A 24,214-nucleotide genomic window follows, 5' to 3' on the forward strand; every position below is an offset into this window, starting at 1 on the left:
AGCGGACACAATTGATAAGACGGTGTTTCAGTGATTTCTTTTAGCTTGTTTTCCTTTGTCTTTAAAAGGCAATGGCTTTTGAGGTTATATTAATTTAAAGGAAGCATTTTGAGGTTATATTAATGGTAGGTCTTAATGTTACCACAAATATATCTTTTTATGACAATATTATGCAATTTGATTGAAATGACAGTCATGTTTTATGTAAAAAAAAAAAAAAAATCAATTTAAGTAGAAACATTTTTCCGGGCGGCATCAAAATCTTTATTGGATTAAAAGAAAAAGGGTCGAAGTTTATCCTAACGTATTCAGATTTTTACAGAAACATACAGAGTTTAATAAAAGTCACATTCAAACATGCTATTATTTCCTAGTCTAAAAAGTTATCTTTCTCTGCATTCTTACGGCATGAAAGCCTGTTTAATATTCTTCCGATTGATATAAATATATGGAAGTTCACAGGTGCGGTTTGAGAAATAAAATAAAAGTTCGAAATTATTGCTTTTTCACTAATTGTTTTTTAAAAAATGGCAACTTTGAGCATCTGCGGGGAAGTTCTAAAAAAATAAGTAGTCTAAAAAAATAATTCTTTCAGAACATGAAAACATGACTAATTTGCAAAAATCTTGCATAATCAGAACTTTTTATATCGGACTTTCGCAAATCTTGAATTAATGCCACTTTTTGATTATTTCAAACCACTGGGCAATGGAGTGGTGATGCTGACATTTCCACCACACTGCACACACAAACTACAACCATTGGACAAATTAGTATATGACCCACTTAAAACACATATTAACACTCTTGTTGTTTAATTAAGTTGACTCTTGGTTGTTTATGCATCCTGGAAAAATATTGACCATGTATGGCTTTCCAAAAATTGTGAAGGTTGCTCTTTCCATGGCTGCTACTCCACAAAAAATTTTAAGTGGTTTTGCATCAACAGGAATATTTCCTTTAAATCTAGACATTTTTCTAATGATGAGTTTGCTCCTAGTTGTGTAACTGATCGTCAAACATGATACTCATTAGGTCTTAGGCTTTATTTATATAAACATTGCTCTACCACTATACCACTACCGCATTTAAGTCATTTATATAGATTACTGCATTTAAGTCACACACTGCATTTAAGTCATTTATATAAGTCACACATTGCATTTAAGTCAACTATATAGATTTAGAAGAAAAATGGCCCCAAGATAGAACCTTGAGGAACACCAAAGGAAATGTCTTTGGTTCTCATTATTAGTGAGAGCAAACAAGTTTAATAAGTAACTTCAAAGCCTTTTTTTTTTAACCATATTTTAGCATTTTTATGCATTTTGACAGTAGTTTATAAATTAGAAAATGCTGAGATTTTTACGCTATGGATAAACCAAGTCAAATAAATGTTTTACTCTATAAAACAAAAATGGTGCATATACAAATAAAAAAAATCATAATAAAAATTGTTGGTACTACAAAGTAGAATGTTCAGCTAACTATTATTTTGAAAATAGTGACCGAACATTACAGTAATCGATAACGTTTTGAGGTTTAAGAGGCAAAAAATTAACAAAACTCAGACTAAAACTGCCATAAATCTTTAACCAGTTAACCAATCAAATTGAAATCTAATTCAGAGTTTAGTGTGGTCATAGGCTACATGTACACCAATTTTTGACATACTATATAGAGTGATTCTAATTCTAAAGGTTTTTTTATTGGCGCATTATGAAGTCAAAATTTCATTTAATTTGAATATTCAAACAAAATTTTCTTCTGCGGACAAAAACAAAAGAGTTCAAAATTTGCATCCCAGTATAGGTTACTGTAAAAGATATCTTTCTATGTAAGTGGCATTCTTGTGTTAACTAGGTTGGTATTATCAGATTCCATGAAAATGCCAACCAGACTGACCCAAGAAACTTTAAAATAAAAACTTTATGTTTAGAAATTATGAGCTAGTCTGGTAATTTAAAAAAAGAAAGCTGTTCAATTTAATTCATTGCTACAAAATTGATGTAAATAGTAAATTGTTACGGAGAAAAATATTATATTGGTTTAAGAGGAAAAAACATATCTTTAAATACATACAAGTTTTAGGAAAAAAAAGCATATCTTTAAATACATACAAGTTTTAGAAACATTTAAGAAGATTTTAGTGACACTTTGCTAACTGGACACAAGTATTATAAATTAAACCGTTATTTTTAAACAAAGGAATTATTATAAATCATTCTCAACTGAAACATTCAAGTTGTTTTGCTATTAATGATAAAACAGGTCCTAACAAAGCATTATTATAAGCAGGTTGGTTCATAAATAAAACAAGAAATCTTCCATTTTCTACGAAAAATGTTTCTATTCAATATCTTTATTCAAAATCTTGATTAGTATATGATGAAATTATAATTATTTAGCTGTTATTTAGAAAGAATTTTATCTCACATTTTAACACTTGATATATTTTACAATAGCTCATTAAGATGATTTCTTTTTTTTCAAAATTATTTTTTTTTATGGTTATAGATATTGTGTTGAGCGAAGTAGCAAATGCTCATTTAAAAGGAAAAGCTTTCTTTTTTTAAATAAATAATACTGACAAATGAGCACTTACGTTCATTTGCCTTTATGGACGAAAAAGAATTGTTAAAAAAAATTTTCTGGTTGTAAAGTAACAGCAATATTTTTTACAAATTAAACTAAGTTAACAAATCTAACTTGCATAAGGGACGCATCGTTGACTACAGGTGCGGACGCAGGACTTTTTGATATTTCCGATATGACACTTTTATACATTATGAAAACTACAAACTTAAGTAAGTTCATGTTTATGTCAAATAAGAATTTTTTACAAAAAATCGCTATGATAGGAGCCTGGAATAAAAGAAAACCCATAATATTGCATCTTTAACCCCAAATGTGGTGACTAAGAGTTAATAAAATATTTTAATTTACTGACTTATACTAAATTTAAATTTGTTCAAATTTTTAAATTTTGTTTAATAATCTTTTAGCTTACAAAAATTATGAAAAGGTAAATTTCCCACAATCCCTAAAATGAGGAAGTTGAAACTGTACACAGTCACAACTTTCGAATATTAAAAGAATGTTAAATAAAATTTATAACCTGTCGATAAACTTAAATTTATCATAACATAGTCAATTAAAATATGTTACAAAATCTTTAACCTCGCTTTTTGGGGATAAAGCTGCAAACCTTTTCAATACAAGTTTAATTGGGTATTGTTTAAAAGCTTTTACAAGAGGAATTCAACAACCATTAAATTGTGGTTAATAGATCCAGATTTTTTCAGCTTGTACACAATTTTTTTTTTAGTGTTGTTTTCGTAAATTAAATAGAAAAAACACAAAAAACATTCCGAATAAAAAATTGAACATAAGAAAAACTTAACTTAAGTAAAACCTAACATAAACCGATAAACAATCACCTTTAAATGACTTAAAACAAACTCAAATTAACTAAAAACAAGTTTTTAGGGCTACGTATTTATTGAAGCAACTTTAGGTTGATGTGTGTATTGAAGCGACGCAACCAATTTGTAAACAAAATACCTACGTTGTATTTAAATTTTAAATTACTTTATTTCTCAATAAAATAATTTCTGAAGTAGAAGAAAAAGAAGAAAAGAATATGCTGAAATTTCTGTAATTTTTTTAATTTTGCATAAATAAAAATTTTTTTTGTAGTGGTTAAAAACTGATATAACATTAATATGCTCTACTAAACGGATATTAATTTATTAAATTTAGTTAATGTATTTTAAGCTATTAATAACACTGTACGTTAATTGTACGTACAAAAGACGTCTGGACGAAACGTACAATATTAGTTCAGATTTGGTTAAAATGATATATTATACTAGATGTCCAACTTCGATATATTAAATGATATATTAAACTAGATGTCCAACTTCAATCCGAAAAGTAAAGCCGCATTTGCCCTCTTTACAAATGGCGGATTAAATTTGTAAACAAATATTATTTACCTTTTCTTCTCTTAAATGAAGTAAATACATTTTAAATATAAATACTATTTATGTAAAAGTGTTATGAGGAAATAAAAATTCTTGTAAAATAATAATTTATGACTTCTAAATTTATTATCGAATAGAAAGGGATTAAAGTTTTGAATAGAAAAGTGAAACGACAGAAGGCGTTGGAGAATTTTTATGAATTATAATAAACATAGGCTCATAAAAAAACTTTGTTAGTATTTTTTAATTATTAAAACGTGTTTTTGAATTATCTTTAATTTGTTGGGAACTTTTGCTCCTCACATCGGCTTCCTTTTTACAAATGGCAGACTATATTTATAAACAAAAAAAAGCGGCTTCATTATTCGTCCAATAAAATCCCGCAAGTTAGACATCTAGTTTACATAATATATCATTGTTTGGCTTAGATTGGAAATACGGATGTACGTCCAAATTTGAACGCACCATGTACGTCCGAATTTGAACGCACCATGTACGTCCAAATTTGAACGCACCATGTACCTTCAAATTTGAACGCATCACGTACGTCCAAATTTGTAATTTTAATGTACGTCCAAATTTAATATCAGAATTTATACTGCAAATCGGAATTTACAATTGAAATTTCAAACTAGACTTAAAAAAACCTAATTACAAACCTATTCTGAACCAAAGGTCATTCGAAAATATATTTTTAAAACTTTAAAATTTAGTTTAAAATATCAACAAAAACAAAAGATCATTGAAATTTATTATAATAAAAATCTTGTTCTCCTTCTGCTTTACAGCCACGCCCTCTTTTCTGTCGGAAACACGTTTTCGAACATTACAAATAGACAGGTACACCTCATTTTCTCATTACTTTGTCATGCTATCTAAAATAACACAAACGTTTATTAACTCTATAATTCGGCTAATAGCGTTAAAATGTTTATATTATATAGAAGATCTCTAATTTCTAAAAATATATACAAGTAAATAAGTTATATATATATATATATATATATATATATATATATATATATATATATATATATATATATATATATATATATATATATATATATATATTATATATACAAGATCTCTAATTTCTAAAAATAATCGGCAAAACTAATGCAGCAAGCTAAGCACTTCTTTTAAATAACTTCAAATATATAGCTTATCATATACTGATATGGAGCTAATAGGTTGCTTTGTCATTTTAACTGACAAAACAATTTTTTTTTACCTCATACGAAATCAGAAACTTATATATATATATATAAATAAATAAATATATATATATATATATATATATATATATATATATATATATATATATATATATATATATATATATATATATATATATACATACATATATATATCCTTACATTGTAGTCGAAAGAGACTTTTATGGTAAAAAAAAGTCTCTTTCATTAACATTTTAATGTCGTCTAAAAGTACGTAAACTTTTATCATTTTTAAAAAACTGCAATGATAATAGCTAGAAGGTTTTTTATTAGAATATATTTATATATAGAGAGATTTTTTGACAGGAATGAGCAGCAAGTAGCGTTTCATGTAGTCACTAATTAAAAACTTTTACAATTTGATTTTATTATTTTTAGATTACTTTTTTTTTTTTTAATAGAACTCTTGAATTAAAAATAAAAACTAGAACTGCGAATAAAAATCAATAGTTGACCTTTAATTTAATTGCATCAAAAGAATGTTTTTACTCGCCCTTCACAAAATTCGGTCGTCTGGTAGTGCCGTGCGACCACAAGTGTACACCTCTGATATATATATATATACATAACTCCAAACATTTATGTTTATACTTATGTCAAATAAGGATATATATGTATATATATATATATATGAAAATATGTACATATATATATATATATATATATATATATATATATATATATATATATATATATATATATATATACATATATATATATATATATATATATATATATATATATATAAATATATATATATATATATATAAGTATGTATATATATATATATATATATATATATATATATATATATATATATATATATATATATATATATATATATATATATATATATATATATATATAATAAGGATGCTTATAATCATGAGTGGATCCAGTATTTTTTGGTGCTTGAGATAGCTCACTTCCTGGCATGGAGCAAGCACCAAACATTTATATGTTTATATTTATGTCAAATAAAAATGCTTGGCGAAAAATTGCGTTGGTTGAAGCCTAGGAACAAAAAAGCCCTAAAATTTTGGCCACAACTGCCCAAAACATGAGAGAAACAAGTTGAAAATAACTTTTTTTACTTTTCTTAAATAAAGTTATATTCGTCGATATATTTTGAATTTCAAACAATATTCTTTTAATTCAAAAGTAACGACCAAATTAAACAACTTTAAAATGTATTCTACAAAATAGAGTGCTCAATTTTCTTAAAAAAAAAGAGCAATTATATACTAGTAGAAAATCAGTTAACAAACTAACTAAGTTTTAATGGACAGTTATGATGGAGCAGAAATTTGTGAATTTGTTGGACTATATGTTTTAGATTTATAAAGTAAAATATCAATATAAATGAATTAGGCCTTTATCGCAACGATGGTTTAACAGTAATGCGTAAAAAATCTGGTCCACAGCTCGATAAAATTAGAAAATATATTGTAAAAATTTTTAAAAATATTGGCTTTCAAATAGAAATAAACATAAATTTAAAAATTGTGAACTTTCTTGACGTCACATTTAACCTCTCTGAAAATTCATATAAACCTTTCAAAAAACCAAACGATGAATTATTGTATATTAATATTAACTCAAATCATCCACCCCAATTTCTAAAACAAATCCCGATTTCAATTAATTACAGGCTAAACCAAAACTCCTCTAATAAAAATGTATTTAATTACTCTAAAATATTTGAAGATGCCCTTAAAAAGAGTGGTTTAAAAATTTTGAACTAAAACTAGATCCTGAAAAATAGAATACAAAAAAGCGAATTAGAACTAGAAATGTAATTTGGTTCAACCCCCCATATAGCAAAAATGTTTCCACTAACATAGGAAAAGTGTTTTTAAAATTGGTCGATGAGCATTTCCCGCCCTCTAATAGATTACGTAAAATTTTTAATCGAAATTCTTTGATTGATCCTTGGTCAAAGTGAAAACAATCTTGAGATTGATCTAACTTTCTGACATTCCTTCTGAACAATAATTTGCAACAATAATTTGCTGGTTGCAACCACTGTTTTTGAAGTTGTTTGTGGTTAACAGTCGCGTTCTTGGAGGTGAATAAATAAGATCAGGCCTTGTATCTGTTTCTACTATCCCGAGAGAAAATTTCAAAAATTCTGCACCACCATCTATTGCAAGTTTGATGATATGCTTAGAGAATATATTTTTTTTCCAAAGAACTTAGTCAAGCAATTTATTAAAATACAGTCAATGATTGTTTTTTCCACTGTTTCAAGTTTTGAATGTGTAAAAAAATCTGCTAGGATGTTACCTAAATCAAGAAATTTTGAATGAATTTATGGTTCCATGACTTTGATCTTTGAAACATGATTGAGAGTGAATTCAAGTTTGCTCATGCCAAGGTAGGAAATTCCGGTATTTATTTCAATGTGAGTAAAATTACATTTGTGGTAGCTTCCAAAAGTTGTGTAGCATTTGATGGCTTGTGGTAGCTTCCAAAAGTTGTGTAGCATTTGATGGCTTGTGGTAGCTTCCAAAAGTAGCATTTGATGGCTTGTGGTAGCTTCCAAAAGTTGTGTAGCATTTGATAGCTTGTGGTAGCTTCCAAAAGTTGTGTAGCATTTGATGGCTTGTGGTAGCTTCAAAAAGTAGTGTAGCATTTGATGGCTTGTGGTAGCTTCCAAAAGTAGCATTTGATAGCTTGTGGTAGCTTCCAAAAGTTGTGTAGCATTTGATGGGCCTAAATAAAGAAAAACTAAAATAAATAAAATTTTATTTCATGTTTTTTAAATTGAAATTTTAAAAGGAGAACTAAAATTACATGTTGTCAATTGCAAAGGTCTACCACCTTTGTCCTGACCAACATAAATAGCCTTATGTGGTGATGCCTCTATTCGGCTAACAACTGTGGCAGCTTTTGATTAGAAACTTTGCTAACTTTTGCTGCAAGTATTCTCATGTTTTCTCGGATGTGTATTCATTACAAAAATGGGAAAAAACTTTGCCAAGAATTGAAAGTCATTTAGAGCATCTGTGGATACTTATTTTACTTTCAAATTTTTGGCAGATTTCTAATGGATTCTTTTAATTGAGTTTAAGCTGACCAATATAACGGATGAGACAATGGTATGATTCCCTCCTTGTGGACATTTTTGAAAAATTCCTTCAATATTAAGTGGAGGGGGAAAAAAACCGCAAACAGTTTTGCTGTTTTCTTCATAAGATTTTGCATATGTGGGCATTATTTTGAATACCCATAAAAAATAGCGTTGTTTTCAAAATTGGTTTAACATAAAAGTGAGCCCTTTACCATGAATTGTTTAAATAACTTTATCCATAAATTGTGAAAATATTGCTTTGCTATACAAACTTTTGCTAAATTAGTGCAAATTTAAAAATATTGTAAAAACAATTTATGCTAAAAGTTAACTATAGATACTGTAAAAATGCCAAACTTTTTAATGTTGTCATTTCCTTTACTGCTGTTTATAGTAATAAAATTTAATGTTGAATAAATGTTTTGGATATAATGTTTTGATTTCAATTTTTACATTTTTTTGACCCTGATATCATAGGCTTTTTCACCCCATATCCCATTTTTCCGGGTCAGCACGAAGACGATATCTTTATTTTTGACAGGAGTGTGCTAACTTTTTTAGGATTATGAAGAATTATTTCATTATGAAAGGGTTCGTCCATCATACCGTTATTTTTACGAAAAGCCTGGTAATCGTTACCATCATTACTCTTTTTTCGTTTCCTTTTTTTTTTAATTTATTTCTTGGTATTCATTTTATTTCATTAAGATATCTTTCAGCGTTCAGTAAGAATGACGATGGAAAGTTTAAGGCACCTTATTTCATTTATTTATTTTATTATTATTTTTTACTTTATTTTTTGGGGAGGTGGAAAGGGGGGGGGAAGGTATGTATTTAATAAATTCATCTCTTTTATAATGTAATAAAAAGGCTTTTGTATTTTACTTTTATTGTATGAAACACTTTGTTCAAGTTTTTTATAGTATCAAAAATGAAATTTCAAAAAAAAAAATTTGTTATTTAATTTTGTTTTTTTTTTAATTTTGTTGTTTAGGTGCTACAATAAGACATAACGGTCTTGTCACAGAACACCGCGGAAGTGCATTTAACTAGGAAGTTAGCGCCTCTTTTCTTACCGTGATGCGCATATATGTTCAGAGTTCGTTTCGAACCTGGATCTCCTGCATTTGAAGCATGCGCTCTAACCACTGCGCCACGGCCGCAGTGGTTAGAGCTTAAATTACGCCTCTGCGCCAAGGTTAGAGTGCAGTGCAGTGGTTAGAGCTTAAATTACGCCACTGCACCACGGCTGCAGTGTTTAGAGCTTTAAATTCAAACAAATATTTCATGAAAAAAATGTTTTTACCTATCCGCTGCAGCTGATAAACTTTAACCTTGCTCTTGCTATTTAAGTCTCTTGCCTGCCGTAGTATCTGAAAAAAATATTTACTTTGACTTCACAAAAAAATTTTAACAATGTTTTTTATATAAAAAGAAGAAAATTAAAATTAGAGACTCAGAAAATGTAATTCTCGAAGATACTCTTCAAATTTTGGTACAGGCACATCGATGTTTAAATGCAAAGCAGCAGCGAACAATTTTTAAAAATACTCTTAAAAAAAAGTTTTATATTTTTTGTATTTTTTTTTCTTGTAAACATATTTACAAGATAATAAAATTATTATGATAATAATAAGTTTTACTTGACAACCACAAACCCAAAGATTAAAAACTAAATCTATTTTGCGAATTTTATAATTACTTTTATAAATTCACTTGAAATAGTAAGATATATATATATATATATATATATATATATATATATATATATATATATATATATATATATATATATATATATGTATATATATATATCTTATATATCTTATATATATATATATATATAAATATATGTATATATATATATATATATATATATATATATATATATATATATAAGATATATATATATTTCTTATATATCTTATATATCTTATATATATATATATATATATATATATATATATATATATATATATATATATATATATATATATATATATATATATATATATATATAAACTAATTTAAAACATCAGATAATACGAATTCTCTCAATACTAAATAATCTAATTTATTTGAAATTTTCGCCGTATTATAGGCACCGGCATCATCAGCATATAATATAATACAATTACAAAAAAATTGTGACTGTTAAATAACAACAACAACAACAAAATTTAATTTTGACGTCACCTTTATAATGGCTTCTTTTACTAAAAAATAAAAGATCCAAAAATTTGTTTTAACATATTGTCCATTGTCCAAATTTATACCACCGTACATCGGAGAACATTGATGTTTTTGTATTTCCAAGGCTTCGCGGACTTTTCTTTCAAATTTTTTACACTCAACTTTAAGTGTTTTTGCCCTATCCCATTCAATATCCTCATCGCAATTTACTTTATGCAAAGCTAATGCAGACTGGTTTAACTTGCCTTCTGTCAAAAATTTTTGGTGTTGTTGAAACAAAGTGTATTTCAGTGAAACAAAACTTCAAATAAGAACCTTGTTCTTTGGAGCATTTGCACTTAATTAGAAATTAGTTTTTAAATTAGTTTATATATATATATACTCTCGTACAAGAAGTCATTTAAATCATATATATACATATATATAGGTTTTTTTTTAGACTTCTTGCTGGATTTATTTGTGTAGAGGCGTTTGATAACTCCTCATTAAGCGACTCGTCAAAAAATGTTGAAGATATAGTTGATGAAAACAGTGTAATATCATTTCTTGCTGAAGAGAAGAAATTGGGGTTTTCTGAAAAGCAAGTACTAGACAAAATTTCCACAGATGAAAATGTTGCAAAAAAACTGGGTAAAAAAATTTGAAAACATAATTAGAAAAAAATTCAGATTTAAATATATAACTTTGAGAGAAGGAACTAGCCCAATCGTTAAAATTTTTTAGTAATTACAAATTAAAAAAATACAGCAAATGTTCAGAAAATTATAAACGGTTTAACAAAAACAAATTTTAACAATTGAACGGTCGGGGATACGCACTATAAATGAATAAAATATACTTAAACGTGTTTGGATTTTCTATCGGCGTAAAACGCCGTTTAGAATAAAATAATCTTATGAATAATACAGTAAATAATAAATGATTGTATATATATATATCTTATTTTTAAAATTTTTTCTTCTTTTTAAAATTTTTCCTTTTTTAATTAAAATCTTTACTTTTCTTGAAATTCTATTATATTACTTGCTTGGTTATTAAATGATGTTCATTGTAAAAGAAGTAAAAAAAAAAATTAAAAAAAAAATTTTTTATATATATTATAAATATTTTATTATATTTGTATTTGGTTTATATTTTGTTATATTTTGTCAACGACAAAAATGGGGCAGGATGATAAAACTTTTATTAATAATGACGAATATATATAAACTCATATATATACATACATATATATATATATATATATATATATATATATATATATATATATATATATATATATATATATATATATATATATATATATATATATATATATATATATATTTCATGTCAGTTAATTATACTTTTACATTTTCAGTCGCAAGTAAAATGGTAAATAATACGCATGGTGGTCAAAAAAGAATTATTATGTATGGTAAATAATTTATTATAATGCCTTATTAGCTATAAGAAAGTTCCAAAGAATTTCGGTGCGTCATTTACTTTTTCTATTTATCTTTTGTCTCATTTTTGCATATTTATTTTATTTTTTTCCAAGCATCTTTTTCTTCCTTCTAAGAACTTTCTGCTATCGTATAATTGTTTCGTGTTTTTCTCTTTTATCGAAAAAAAAATAATAATAATTGCTACCAATTCATTGTTTTTAATAGTAAAATCATATAATTCTTTAGGAACAAAATGGTGTGGCCACGGCAACAAAGCAGAATTTGAAACAGACCTTGGATACTTAAGTAACCTTGATGAATGCTGTCATAAACATGATCGATGCCCTTTAAGTATTGAAGCAGGAAAGTACAGATGGGGTGTACAAAACACTAAAGATTATACTATATCAGACTGCAAATGCGACGATAAATTTTACAAATGTCTTAAAGATGTAATTAACATGTTTAATTTATCTATGTTTACTAATATTTTAAACGATATCCTTTTATATACACAAAATTTGATAAATTTACTTTTTTTTTAAATTAAATTTTTTTTTTATTAAGATAAAAATCTCCTAACAACATTAAAATAAATCTTCATAAACTAAATCATAAGTAAAATTGGCATTAAATGTTTCATCATATTGAAATATATATATTTTAAATTATTTTAGGTACATTATCTTGTTGCAGTGAAATAAATAAACTTTCTAATATTTAGGTAAATGGCGTTGTTGAAGGAAGACTAGCATACGTTGTTGGAAAACTTTTCTTTAACCAACTGCAGATCCAGTGTGTAGAAATTCCAAAAGGTATCAGTACCAAAGCAAAGAGTTCTGAAAAAAATACATACAAATACACATCACCTGATTCAGTTCGTGCAAAATTACGAGATCCAAAAGATTTTTGAATTTGAAAATTATTTAATACTTTTTTATAACAAATTAATAAGTAAGAAATCGATATGAAAATTCCTTTCTTTGTAAACTCCTGATTCCTATTCAAACTCATCGTTCCTTTGCAAACACCCAGAAGACATCAAAATGATTAAAATATATCGTAAAATTTATACATCATTATAAATTATTATCAACAAATAGATGGAAGGATATCTAAATGTTATTATAATGCATTTATTTATATCTTTTATTGATAAGAGCGATAAATTAAAAAAAAATGCAAATAAATATATATAAAACTCATGCATAAAAATAAATATTTTTTATTACAATTTTTTTAATTTGCTTTAATGTGGTTAAAACCCTCTATCAACTCTATAATTCCGAAGCGCAAACCTTGACAAAAAAAGCTGCTGAGAAACAAGTTAAGTGCAGTACTACCAGGGACGTGGTAGGGATCAAACTTGGAACCTCTCGCTTATTAAGTGAACGTTCTACCACTACACCACTACCGCATTAATACTTACAAATATTGGTATTAGCTATATTCACTATTATTGCTAATAATATTATTATGACAATATTTTAAATGCAATATTAGCCGTGGCGCAGTGGTTAGAGTTCTGACTCAGAGCCAAGAGGTCCCTGGTTCGACACCTCGGCGACATTGGAAAGAAAGGAGGTGTGAACTTCCTAGTCAAATACTATTTCCGCGATAAGTAAATATGATAGCCTTTGCTATTAATCTAAAAAATTTTAAAACAAAAATGACTTGTACGTACATTTGTAAAACATAAACAACTTACACTGAAAAACTAATCAAAAAAGGCAAAAAATCACTCAGTAAAGCTTAAGAGGCACTTATACCAAAGACAACTCTTCACAAGTGTGTGCACAACAAAGTCCAATCTCATGGTAGAGGTACAATTACCGTGCTAAGTACAGCATTTGAACTTGTTTTTGTTTCAGTACTTATTAGTTTAGCCGATTGGGGATTTGGCAGAACTTTTGCAGATGTCATTGCAATAGTTGGGGTTTATTTAATATCTACAAATCAAAGTCATCTGTTTCAACCAAACGGGATTTCAGAACGGGAATTGTATCAAGGTTTCACGAAATGATGAAATCATAAATTAAGCTTCACAGTAGCAGGCAATATTTTGACTCTCAGAGCTCCTTTTTGTACCAAGTATAAAATAACAAGTTTTTTGAATACACAAATTGGATTTTCAGGCAATTAAAACAACAGGCTTGATGCTATATGCTCTTTAAACTCTTTTTTGGTTGGTAACAACAAAAAAATAAATTACAGAATCGGTAATTGTGTCAACAGTACCGGTACTATTCTGCCGTCATATGTAGTTTACCAACAGTATCACGTCTGTTCAAGCACTAGTGAGTAGGGGGACCGCAAAACACTGTATTTATAACATCCAAGATGGCTTGAATGGAAGAGAAACAATTTATTCAACGGCTCACTAAAGTATTCATACAAGCAACCAAATTAATTCCAGCTAATTAGTTTAGTCTACTTAAATTGAGTTGTAATCCAACTAATCAAATAATCTTTTCAAATACAGGTATTCACATTTTAGTCTTGGACGGACACGTCACATACGTTACATACAATGTTGCACGTATTTCCATTGATAATAACATCAGGCTGATATGTTTACCGGCTCATTCTTCCTATATACTTTAACTATTAGACGTAGGTTTTCATTTTCACGTTAAACAAGTTTGGCGCTTTACTTACAGAATTTTATGCACCTACAAATTTTAGCAACTTTAGAAAAGAAAATTTCATTCAACTACAAAACCTTTTAGCTCCGATGACACATTTGCACGAGCACAAATAATCGTTTGATTTCAAGCGATGTTTGTGCTCGTGTAAATGTGTCATCGATTTAGATGTCATCGATGTGTCACCGATTTAGCGTAAAACAAGCGAACTACTAACGGGTATATGTAAAGAATGGCAATTTGAAAATGGGATAAAGTTTAAAGAGATATTACTCCCTCATTTTTTAATATTTTGCAAAAAACTAAAAAGATTAGATTAGAGCATTACATTCTTTATTGTAAAAATTTTTATTGACCTTTAATTATACCTTGTCGTAGAACAGAATCAACAAGAGTTGGCTTGTTATACGAGCAAACTCTTGTTGATTCTGTTCGACGTTGTTGAGGCATTTCTTGATCTTTTTGCGTAGATGATCTAACTTTTTTGCCTGACAATTCTTTGAATATGACTTACTCGTAAGAATGCTCCAGAAATTTTTGATTGAGTGCGATTCTAGGACATTTAGGATTGTCTTCTTTTTCGACAAAATTCGTTTTTTTCCTCCAGGTAGGAAATGATGAAGTTTGCGTAATGCGCCAATGTTAGGTCAGTCCAAAATCTATAAGTATGATTTAATGGTGCAATAATATATATAATGGGGTTATACTTGACATTTGTAGGAGCCACTAAAACACCGCTGGTGTAGAAAGTGCCGTTGCCGTTGATCTGTGAGTGAGTTAAAGTGAAGTACGATTCATTGTCAAAAATGCAACATTTTTTTTCGCAACTTTTCACACAGCCGACGGCATCTTGGTCAAATCTTTGCTTTCTGGTCCTCCGTTAAGGATCCTGATTTTCTTTCTTGTATTGATAGAAGACTTGTTTTTGAGCCTCAAGAAGATGTATAGATGACTGCATAGGCATTGTCAAGCTGCTCGGCAATACGAAACGGTGTCCTATGGTAAAACATCGCTTTTAGTCACTTTACGTTGGTTTCGGTCATGATTACTGGTTTTTTGTCACTACCTTTAGCTCTTTGGTGGCCAGATTTGTTTTCAGCTTGGTAGGTAATCCGGTTGATGGTACTTCTCGGCATTTTTATAAATAATTTAATACGACACATTTTTTGTTTGCTAAACTTTGTCCCATTTTCAACTTGCCACCCGTTAATGCACCAAGGTTTTGTCTGCAGGATTACTTTACTAATATTCAATTTGATAAAGTTCCAACTGCAGATTCTCCATCTTCTTTTATTATTAGTAATTGTAATAGAAAACTTTATACTCATTTAGAATAATAATATAGCAGTCTGAAGATTAACTAAAGCGCCTATTTTTTAAAAAGTTTAAAAAGTTGTCACGAATTCTTATTCGCCATTTTTTTTTAATCGTAATTTAACTCAATTAAATTTAACTCAAATTATTACTTTTACACTATAAATAAAAAGTATAATTAGGCAATGCGATATGCAACAAAATTGCATATCGCATTGTCTTACAAAGAAGGCCACACACTATTGCAGAAACTTTTCTAAAGCTTTGTTTGATAGACTTAGTTGAACTCGTGGTAAAGATTATCCCACAACCAAATAAGATAAATATTATTCTACAACCAAATAAGATAAATATCATCATACAACTGATCTTTGCTTCCTTTACTCAAAAATTTTTTAACCCATTTAAGTAAGTTTCAGCAAATACCATACGCTTCAAGTTTCTTGAGCAGTCTTTTAAGGGAAACAACGTCTTTAGCTTTTGCGATTTCTTTAAAGATAACATTATTAGATGGCTTTTTCGAAACGTCGTTTTTTCGTATGAACGAAATAATTATTTTAAGAAGTAAAAAAAACAACGATTAAATAGAAAATGATTTTAATAATACATTTTTTGTGATTGCAATTTCTTATTTTTAGGATCAACTCCATAATTATTTCATATTCAATAATTATTTAGTTGTTTGGTTTTTGTGCGTCTATATTGTTTTGTTTAAAATAAAAATATACTTTTAACAACATTTTTTGAAATTATATTTATTTAATTTAAGGAATCATTGCTTTATAACTTTTGTTGTTTTTTTAAATGATGTTTTGTTTTTCATAGTTACGTTTTTACTTATTAGTGTTAAAATCTGTTATAGTTATTTTTCTAAACGCATCTTTAACTACTCGCATCAATTTTAGTTAAAACAAAGAGCGAATCATTAAATAAGTAAAGATTACGTGAAAAAAAGTACTTTCAATGACACAAAAAGGTTTGTTCTGTTCAGCATATAATTTTGCTAAACAGCGCTAATTTATTTATTTGTTTATTCATGTCTCTATGATCTCAGATTATGATTGTTTAGAAAGATAAACAAGAACCCAACAAGAATGAAAGACTTTTCATACGATTGTCACTTTTTAGATAGCAAGAGTTGAATAAAAAAGTGGTATGAAATTACTTTAAATTTTTGTATTTTAAAATGCAAGAAAATGAATTATTTAATAAACCAGGTTTTTTAACACGCATGAAACTCGCTTGTAAATAAATAATCTCCATGGTAAGTTATTGAAGAAAAAGTCAAAAATCTAAACTATTCTTTTAAAACGTAAAACATAAAATAAAAACAAATAGCAGGGGCAAAGAGAAAATATAACTTGTCTTGTCACCCAGCCCCATTATCTATACCGTGAATATAAAATAACAAAAATTAAGAAATCGTAACGCTATTTAAATAAAAATCATAGATCCTAATGCCTTCTTTAAACTTTTTAAACAATTTTCAAAGTTTTTATTAAAGAAGAATTTTAAGTGTAATAACAAGTGGCATGATTCTTTCAAAGTTTGCCAAGTTGAAAATGACAAACCTTCTAACGCTACGTTGCTCATCCGTAGTTTTTGCATTAATTTGGTCTTAAACACATTAAACGTCGCAGTTGTTTTTAGTTCATTAGTTAATATTTTATTCTACGCCTTTGGTCCTCTCATAGAAATTGAAAATTCAAAAGCTGCAAAATAAGCCGAATGTAACCTAGTTTGAAAATCTAGCTAAGTATCTGTTCTGCGGGTAAAAAGTATCTGTTCTGCGGGTAAAAAGTATCTGTTCTGCGGGTAAAAAGTATCTGTTCTGCGGGTAAAAAGTATCTGTTCTGCGGGTAAAAAGTATCTGTTCTGCGGATAAAAAAAATTATAGGAGATTATTTTAGAGATTTTATCAATTTGGAACAAAAATATAAAAACATAGTAGACATTTAAATCAGCCGTTTTTATAATCGATCACCTTTTTATGAAAAAATGATAGACTAAACAACGGCCCACGTAAATGCACGCGTAAACGGCCCACATTGGAAACAATTCTGATTGTATGGTTTTGTTTATTAAATAGTTTTTTTCTATTTATTTTTATTTAAAATGTACCACGCAATGTTTGTGTAAATATGATGACTAAGGATGAACGAGAAATATGAATGTTTTAGGCAAGTACTACTTGCTTTTTTTAATCCTACTTGAAGTAGGATTAAAAAAAGATTTTGCTCCACAAAGTAGGCCGATTTTATTGAGATTTAGTTACAGTAATCTATTAGGATGTTAATAAAAGCAATACGGTAGTAGATAAAAGTAATGCGTCAGTAAACTATAAGTAGTTAATTTGTCTCACAATAAAAATTTCAAGCTTACCTTTAATTTACTATAGGTTCAAATTTATCTTTAGCATTTGGAAGTACCGTGATAAATCTATTTCATTTTGTAGTGGCCTTAGTTAACAAGTTTCGTGTTTCAAAAATTAGGGTTAAGATTAAGTTTTAAATATAAATAAAAAAGATAATATGTAGCCTCTTCGACTATAGTTGCCCCCTCTAAAAACTTGGAAGGTAAATTTAATCCCCCCCTCCCCCACAACCAACCATGCCCCCTCGCCCCACTCCCCCCAATAAAAAACTTCTGTTACGGAGAATTAATATCTGCTGCAGCACTTAAGATTTATTTTTATCACCTGCATGGATAATGAAAAGAAAACAACTTAAAAAAGTATCATGATGGAATTGCTAATTATTTTCAAAATTTTCTATTTCAAGTTATATCAAACATTTTCTATTTTTGCATTTAATCTTTGCTTTCAAAAAAACGCAGTTTTACTGTTTACCGAGTTATACAACTAGTATAGTATAACTATAATTAAATCTTTTAAAGTTTATTTTTATGAATAAATTCTAAAAAATAAATCCTTAAAGAAAAATAAACAAGTGTTTAAAAACGTTCAATATATCAACCACTAACCAATTTACCTTGAAAATTTTAAATCAAATGAAATTTACCCCCTTGATTCTTCAAAAACACCTTAATATGTCCTAACTTCATTCAAAATCAGATGTGGATTCTACATCCACATCTACTTTTATACCAGTGTATTTTGAAACAATAGTCCAAAGTTCATCTATTGAAAAAAAAAAAAAAATTTTCCCAGTTTCAATTAAAAAAAAAAAATTAACCGGTAACAAATTTAAAAAGTAAAACAATAAAGCAAAAACTTTATGCCACAGAATAAACTTCGTTGCAGCATTTGGAGTATACAAAATCTACAAAGAATAAAAATATTTTATTGTGTCTTTTATTCATGTGACAAAAATTAATAATAAAAATACTTAAAAACTTTTTCAACATTTGATGAAGAAAACGTTTGTACTTATTTTTTTTGAAAAATGGATTCAGTGCATATAATGCAAAAGATGGTGCCATATGTTATGTGTTGGAGTATCTTTAAAATTAATTTTTTTCTCATATGAGTTACATTACTAATGTTAATACTTTATTGTGATTTATAATATTTTGAATAATTCTTATTAGTTTCCTGTAACTGAAAGCATCAAGTATCAATATAGATATAAATGTATACCTATATATTTATGTGTGTGTTTATATATATATATATATATATATATATATATATATATATATATATACATATATATATATATATATATATATATATATATATATATATATATATATATATATATATATATATATATATATATATATATAATAATCTGCTCCCACCCCCTAAATGTGTTCTATCTAATACAAATACACTCGGTTTAAAATTTTTTTGAACAAAAATTATTTTAAAGGATCCCTCAAGACCCTCAAATATTTAATGGGTCCCTGATATTTTTAAAAATATGTCAATCTGGTACTCAAATGAAGCGAAATTATATCAAAATTTCAAAAATAATGTTGGTTTCGAAAAAAAATAGTTTTTTTTGGTTTTAATTCTTAAAAAGTTATGTTTTTTAACAAAAAATGAAAAAAATGCATTTTTTATGTTTTTTTTATGATAATTTTAATAAATAAGTTAACATTTTTTCAAAATGAATATTATTTTTGAAATACCTATATATATATATATATATATATATATATATATATATATATATATATATATATATATATATATATATATATATATATATAAAGAGGCGATTCTAGGAATAAAATGAGGAAGGAGGGGGGGGGGGGGGAGAAGCAAATCCTTAAAAATTGCCGACTACTTTGAGCTGAGTGTAAAGGTACACTCATTAATTATAAGTTACGTTACATAACGTTCATAAGCGTCTAAAATGCGCTGCGAACTTTACATCTTTAGCTGGAAAATGTACGTTTCAAATATTTAAAGAAAATCTTAGTAAATGTAATATATATTGAATTTTGTGTCAAAGATAATTTCCCGTTTATTAAACCTAATGTCATGTCACATTGGACTTACTAATTACTTAATTCACTTCGCACCTCATAAAATTAATATGAAACTTTACTTGATGAGTTTATCAAATTTGAATTGGTTGTCACAAAACTATACTTAAAAGTATTTTGTCACATGGTCACAGCCAAAATGTCCTGCAAGTATACTAATTCTGAATAATGCAAAGTTAAATTATGAAAAATATTTCCAAAAAACTCAGACAGTTGTTATTGATTATACACTCGATAATTCATTCGATTATACACTCAATTTTAACCATTATAGTCGTCCGTAAATTACGTCACGCAATTTTGGAACGTTCTTGACCCACTTCCTCCCTCGTCACAACACGATAACAAGTTCTGTACGAGTCGTCACAAATCCACTAACCTCTACATTCCCCTAGAGCGTGACGTAATATACGATCGAACCCAATACCTATATTATTGCTTTATCGAATAGTAATAAATATAACAGCTTGAAATCCATTTGAAAGGATACGATATAATAAACTTTCACATAAAACACGAAATGCTAGACAAAGACCATAAAAATAGAGGCCACAATAGTAAACTAAGAAGACGGGAAATATGGGAAATATGGGAAATATTAAACGACATTTATATAAATACGTTGTAACTAAAATTAAAAATTAAAAATGAGAGAAAAAAGCAAAATGTTTCAAAGAAGTTTATATAAAATACAAAATAGTTAAAGTCTTTCAAAGCTGTTTTTAATAAAAGTTAAGGAAGTAATTTGTTCTCAATAACATGAAGATTAACTTACGGTCATGCAATGCTATATATATTCAAATTTCAAAGTTATTCATTAAAACAAAATTATAATAAGTCATTCAAGAAAACCAAAACCAACAGCAAAAAAAGAAAACATGAAAAATGAAAACATAAAAGTTAATTTATAATCAGAAGATACTATATATATATATATATATATATATATATATATATATATATATATATATATATATATATATATATATATATATATATATATATATATATATATACACATATACATATACATATATATATATATATATATATATATATATATTATATATATATATATATATATATATATATATATATATATATATATATATATACACATGCACATACATACACACACATATATACATACACACACATATATACAAACACATATACATACATACATACATACATACACACATAAACAGATACATATGTATGTACACATGTATATATATGCACACATGCCCATGTACACATATACAGAGAATTTGGTTGACTCATATATGAGTCAACCAAGTTCTCATGGTTGAGAACATGGTTGACTCATATACAGTTTTGGGTTGTACAAAGTTGTTACTTGAATATTTAGTCATGTATTTGTGTTGAATTTTATTAAATAATGGTTTGAAGATATTTGGTTTTGTATAAGTATTAGTTTTATACATAAAAATTAGCAGTGATATATATTTATTTAGTACAAATTTGATATTTCTAGATGAAATATCAAATTTTGGACAATTGTTGAACAATGGTCCAAAATGTGAGAAGCGGTGTGCATTTGATAATAATCTAATTGCATGTTTTTGTTTACTAAATAGCTTTTTTGTCTTTGTCTTATTGGTGCTGCACCAGGCAATGTTTGCATAATTCAGATAAGAATGAATAAATGAGTAATATATGTATTTCAAACATGATTGATCTAAGTATGGTTTTGCTTTGTAGAGTAATCCGATATTTTTAGAAATTTTTTCTTCTAAAAATATCGGATACTCTACAAATAGGTGTAATTCTAGATGAAAACATAAATTGGAAAGACCACATAAACCATGTTTATGTGGTCTTTCCAATTTATGTTTTCATCTAGAATTACACCTAGAAATTTCATTGAACAATCTCTTTTTACGATGTATTCTCCAATTATAAGTTTTGGAAGTGCAAGAGGGATTTTTTTCTTTTTTATGGAGGCGATGAAAAATAGTATAATTAGTTTTAGTTAAATTAGTTGTAAGTTTATTCATATTTAACCATTCGGTTAGTTTTAGAAGTTCAATATTGATCGTTTTAAATAATGTTGTTATATCACTGTGAGAATAAAATAAATTTGTGACATTAGCAAATAAAATAGAATCTAGAATATTAGTGTATATAAATATATATATATATATATATATATATATATATATATATATATATATATATATATATATATATATATATATATACATACATTAAATTCTACAATTATAAAATAGAATAATTTAGTATAACTTATAGTGTAAGTTTAATTTTTTTTTCTTTAATTGAAACAATTGAACAATTGAATTATTTTAACGCTTCTATTTTGTGTTTAATTTACACGCAACTATGTAAATATTTTAAATCTAAATCTAATAACTTTAACAATAGAAAGCAAGAAATCATAATTATTTGTATGTATATATATATATATATATATATATATATATATATATATATATATATATATATATATATATATATATATATATATATATATATATATATATATATATATATATATATATATATATGTAAATTATGTTAGTGTATTTTACAAATAGAGTGCTCAATGTTCTTAAAGAACAGAGCAATAATTAATTAGTAAAAAACACTTATCTAACTTTTATCTTCGACTTGAAGTTTCACCATTGCTGGATCATCAGGAAGAGTTATATGTATATATACACATATATTAAATTCTACAATTATAAAATAGAATAATTTAGTATAACTTATAGTGTAAGTTTAATTTTTTTTTTTCTATAATAAAACAATTGAAGTGCATTTAAAAAAATAGTTATTAAAGTATCTTTTATTATTTGTCTATCATTACTAAATATAGACAGTGTCTGATAAACAATCATTGTTTATCATCGTATATATATATATATATATATATATATATATATATATATATATATATATATATATATATATATATATATATATATATATATATATAAATTATGTTAGTGTATTCTACAAACAGAGTGCTCAATGTTCTTAAAAAACAGAGCAATAATAAATTAGTAAAACACCTATCTACTTTTTTCTTTCTTCTACACTGTGTTTCACCATCAGTAGGTTCATCAGGAAGCTTCCTGATTAACCTACTGATGGTGAAACACAGTAATTTAATTTATATATATATATATATATATATATATATATATATATATATATATATATATATATATATATATATATATATATATATATATATATATATATATATATACGGTTAATCAAGGATTAAATTATAAAAATATTACTGATAAACAATGATTGTTTATCAGTAAATTTGAACCTACATCAGTAGGTTTATCTTCCTGATGAATATACTTATAGAGAAACAAGTTGAATAATTTAATAAAATTTAATATGTGTTTTTAAAAATAACATATATATATATATATATTTATTTATATACATATTTATATATATATATATATATATATATATATATATATATATATATATATATATATATATATATAATATTTTTATTATCATAATTTAATATCATAATTTTACGCAAAAGTTTTAAATGATTCCATTATTTTATAATTCAATTATTATTATCAGTTATAATTTGATTTTTATATATTTTTCATACAAAACAAAGTAAACAAACAAAACTAAACAAGCGTAATAAAAATAAATAATAATTTTCTAAATATAATTATAAAATAATAATATTATAATTTATTATAATAATAATAATAATAATAATAATAATAATAATAATAATAAGCAATAGGGTAAAGGGTAGCATTAAGTTGCATGTTTTTAAGAATTTTTTTTCCTCTCTTTGAAATAAGTAAATAAATATTAAATTTGAACTGAAAATATTTTTAAGTGATAG

At 26.3% G+C, this 24,214-nt stretch overlaps 1 protein-coding gene across 2 annotated transcripts; it reads left to right on the forward strand.

Annotated features, from left to right (window-relative positions):
- Positions 1 to 3,544: 3,544 nt before the first annotated feature.
- On the forward strand, positions 3,545 to 13,148 carry LOC100214124 (phospholipase A2). Of its 2 annotated transcripts, none has more exons than XM_065802307.1 (5): positions 3,545 to 3,657; positions 10,927 to 11,117; positions 11,848 to 11,904; positions 12,161 to 12,366; positions 12,639 to 13,148. In XM_065802307.1, the coding sequence occupies exons 1-5, from the start codon at positions 3,644 to 3,646 to the stop codon at positions 12,825 to 12,827; spliced, it is 657 nt and encodes a 218-aa protein (XP_065658379.1). In that variant the 5' UTR covers positions 3,545 to 3,643; the 3' UTR covers positions 12,828 to 13,148. The 2 variants fall into 2 exon arrangements, with proteins under 2 accessions (XP_065658379.1, XP_065658378.1); XM_065802306.1 differs by having other exon boundaries at positions 3,547 to 3,657; positions 10,915 to 11,117.
- Positions 13,149 to 24,214: the final 11,066 nt, after the last annotated feature.

Source organism: Hydra vulgaris, chromosome 08, assembly GCF_038396675.1.
Source record: "Hydra vulgaris chromosome 08, alternate assembly HydraT2T_AEP".
Lineage (NCBI taxonomy): Eukaryota > Metazoa > Cnidaria > Hydrozoa > Anthoathecata > Hydridae > Hydra > Hydra vulgaris.

Excerpts from the sequence above, each read along its gene's own strand:
- LOC100214124 (XM_065802306.1), top strand. Across the intron at positions 11,118-11,847 it reads AAATGTTGCAAAAAAACTGG|TCGCAAGTAAAATGGTAAAT; the intron begins GTAAAAAAATTT and ends TTACATTTTCAG. Across the intron at positions 11,905-12,160 it reads AAAAAGAATTATTATGTATG|GAACAAAATGGTGTGGCCAC; the intron begins GTAAATAATTTA and ends ATAATTCTTTAG.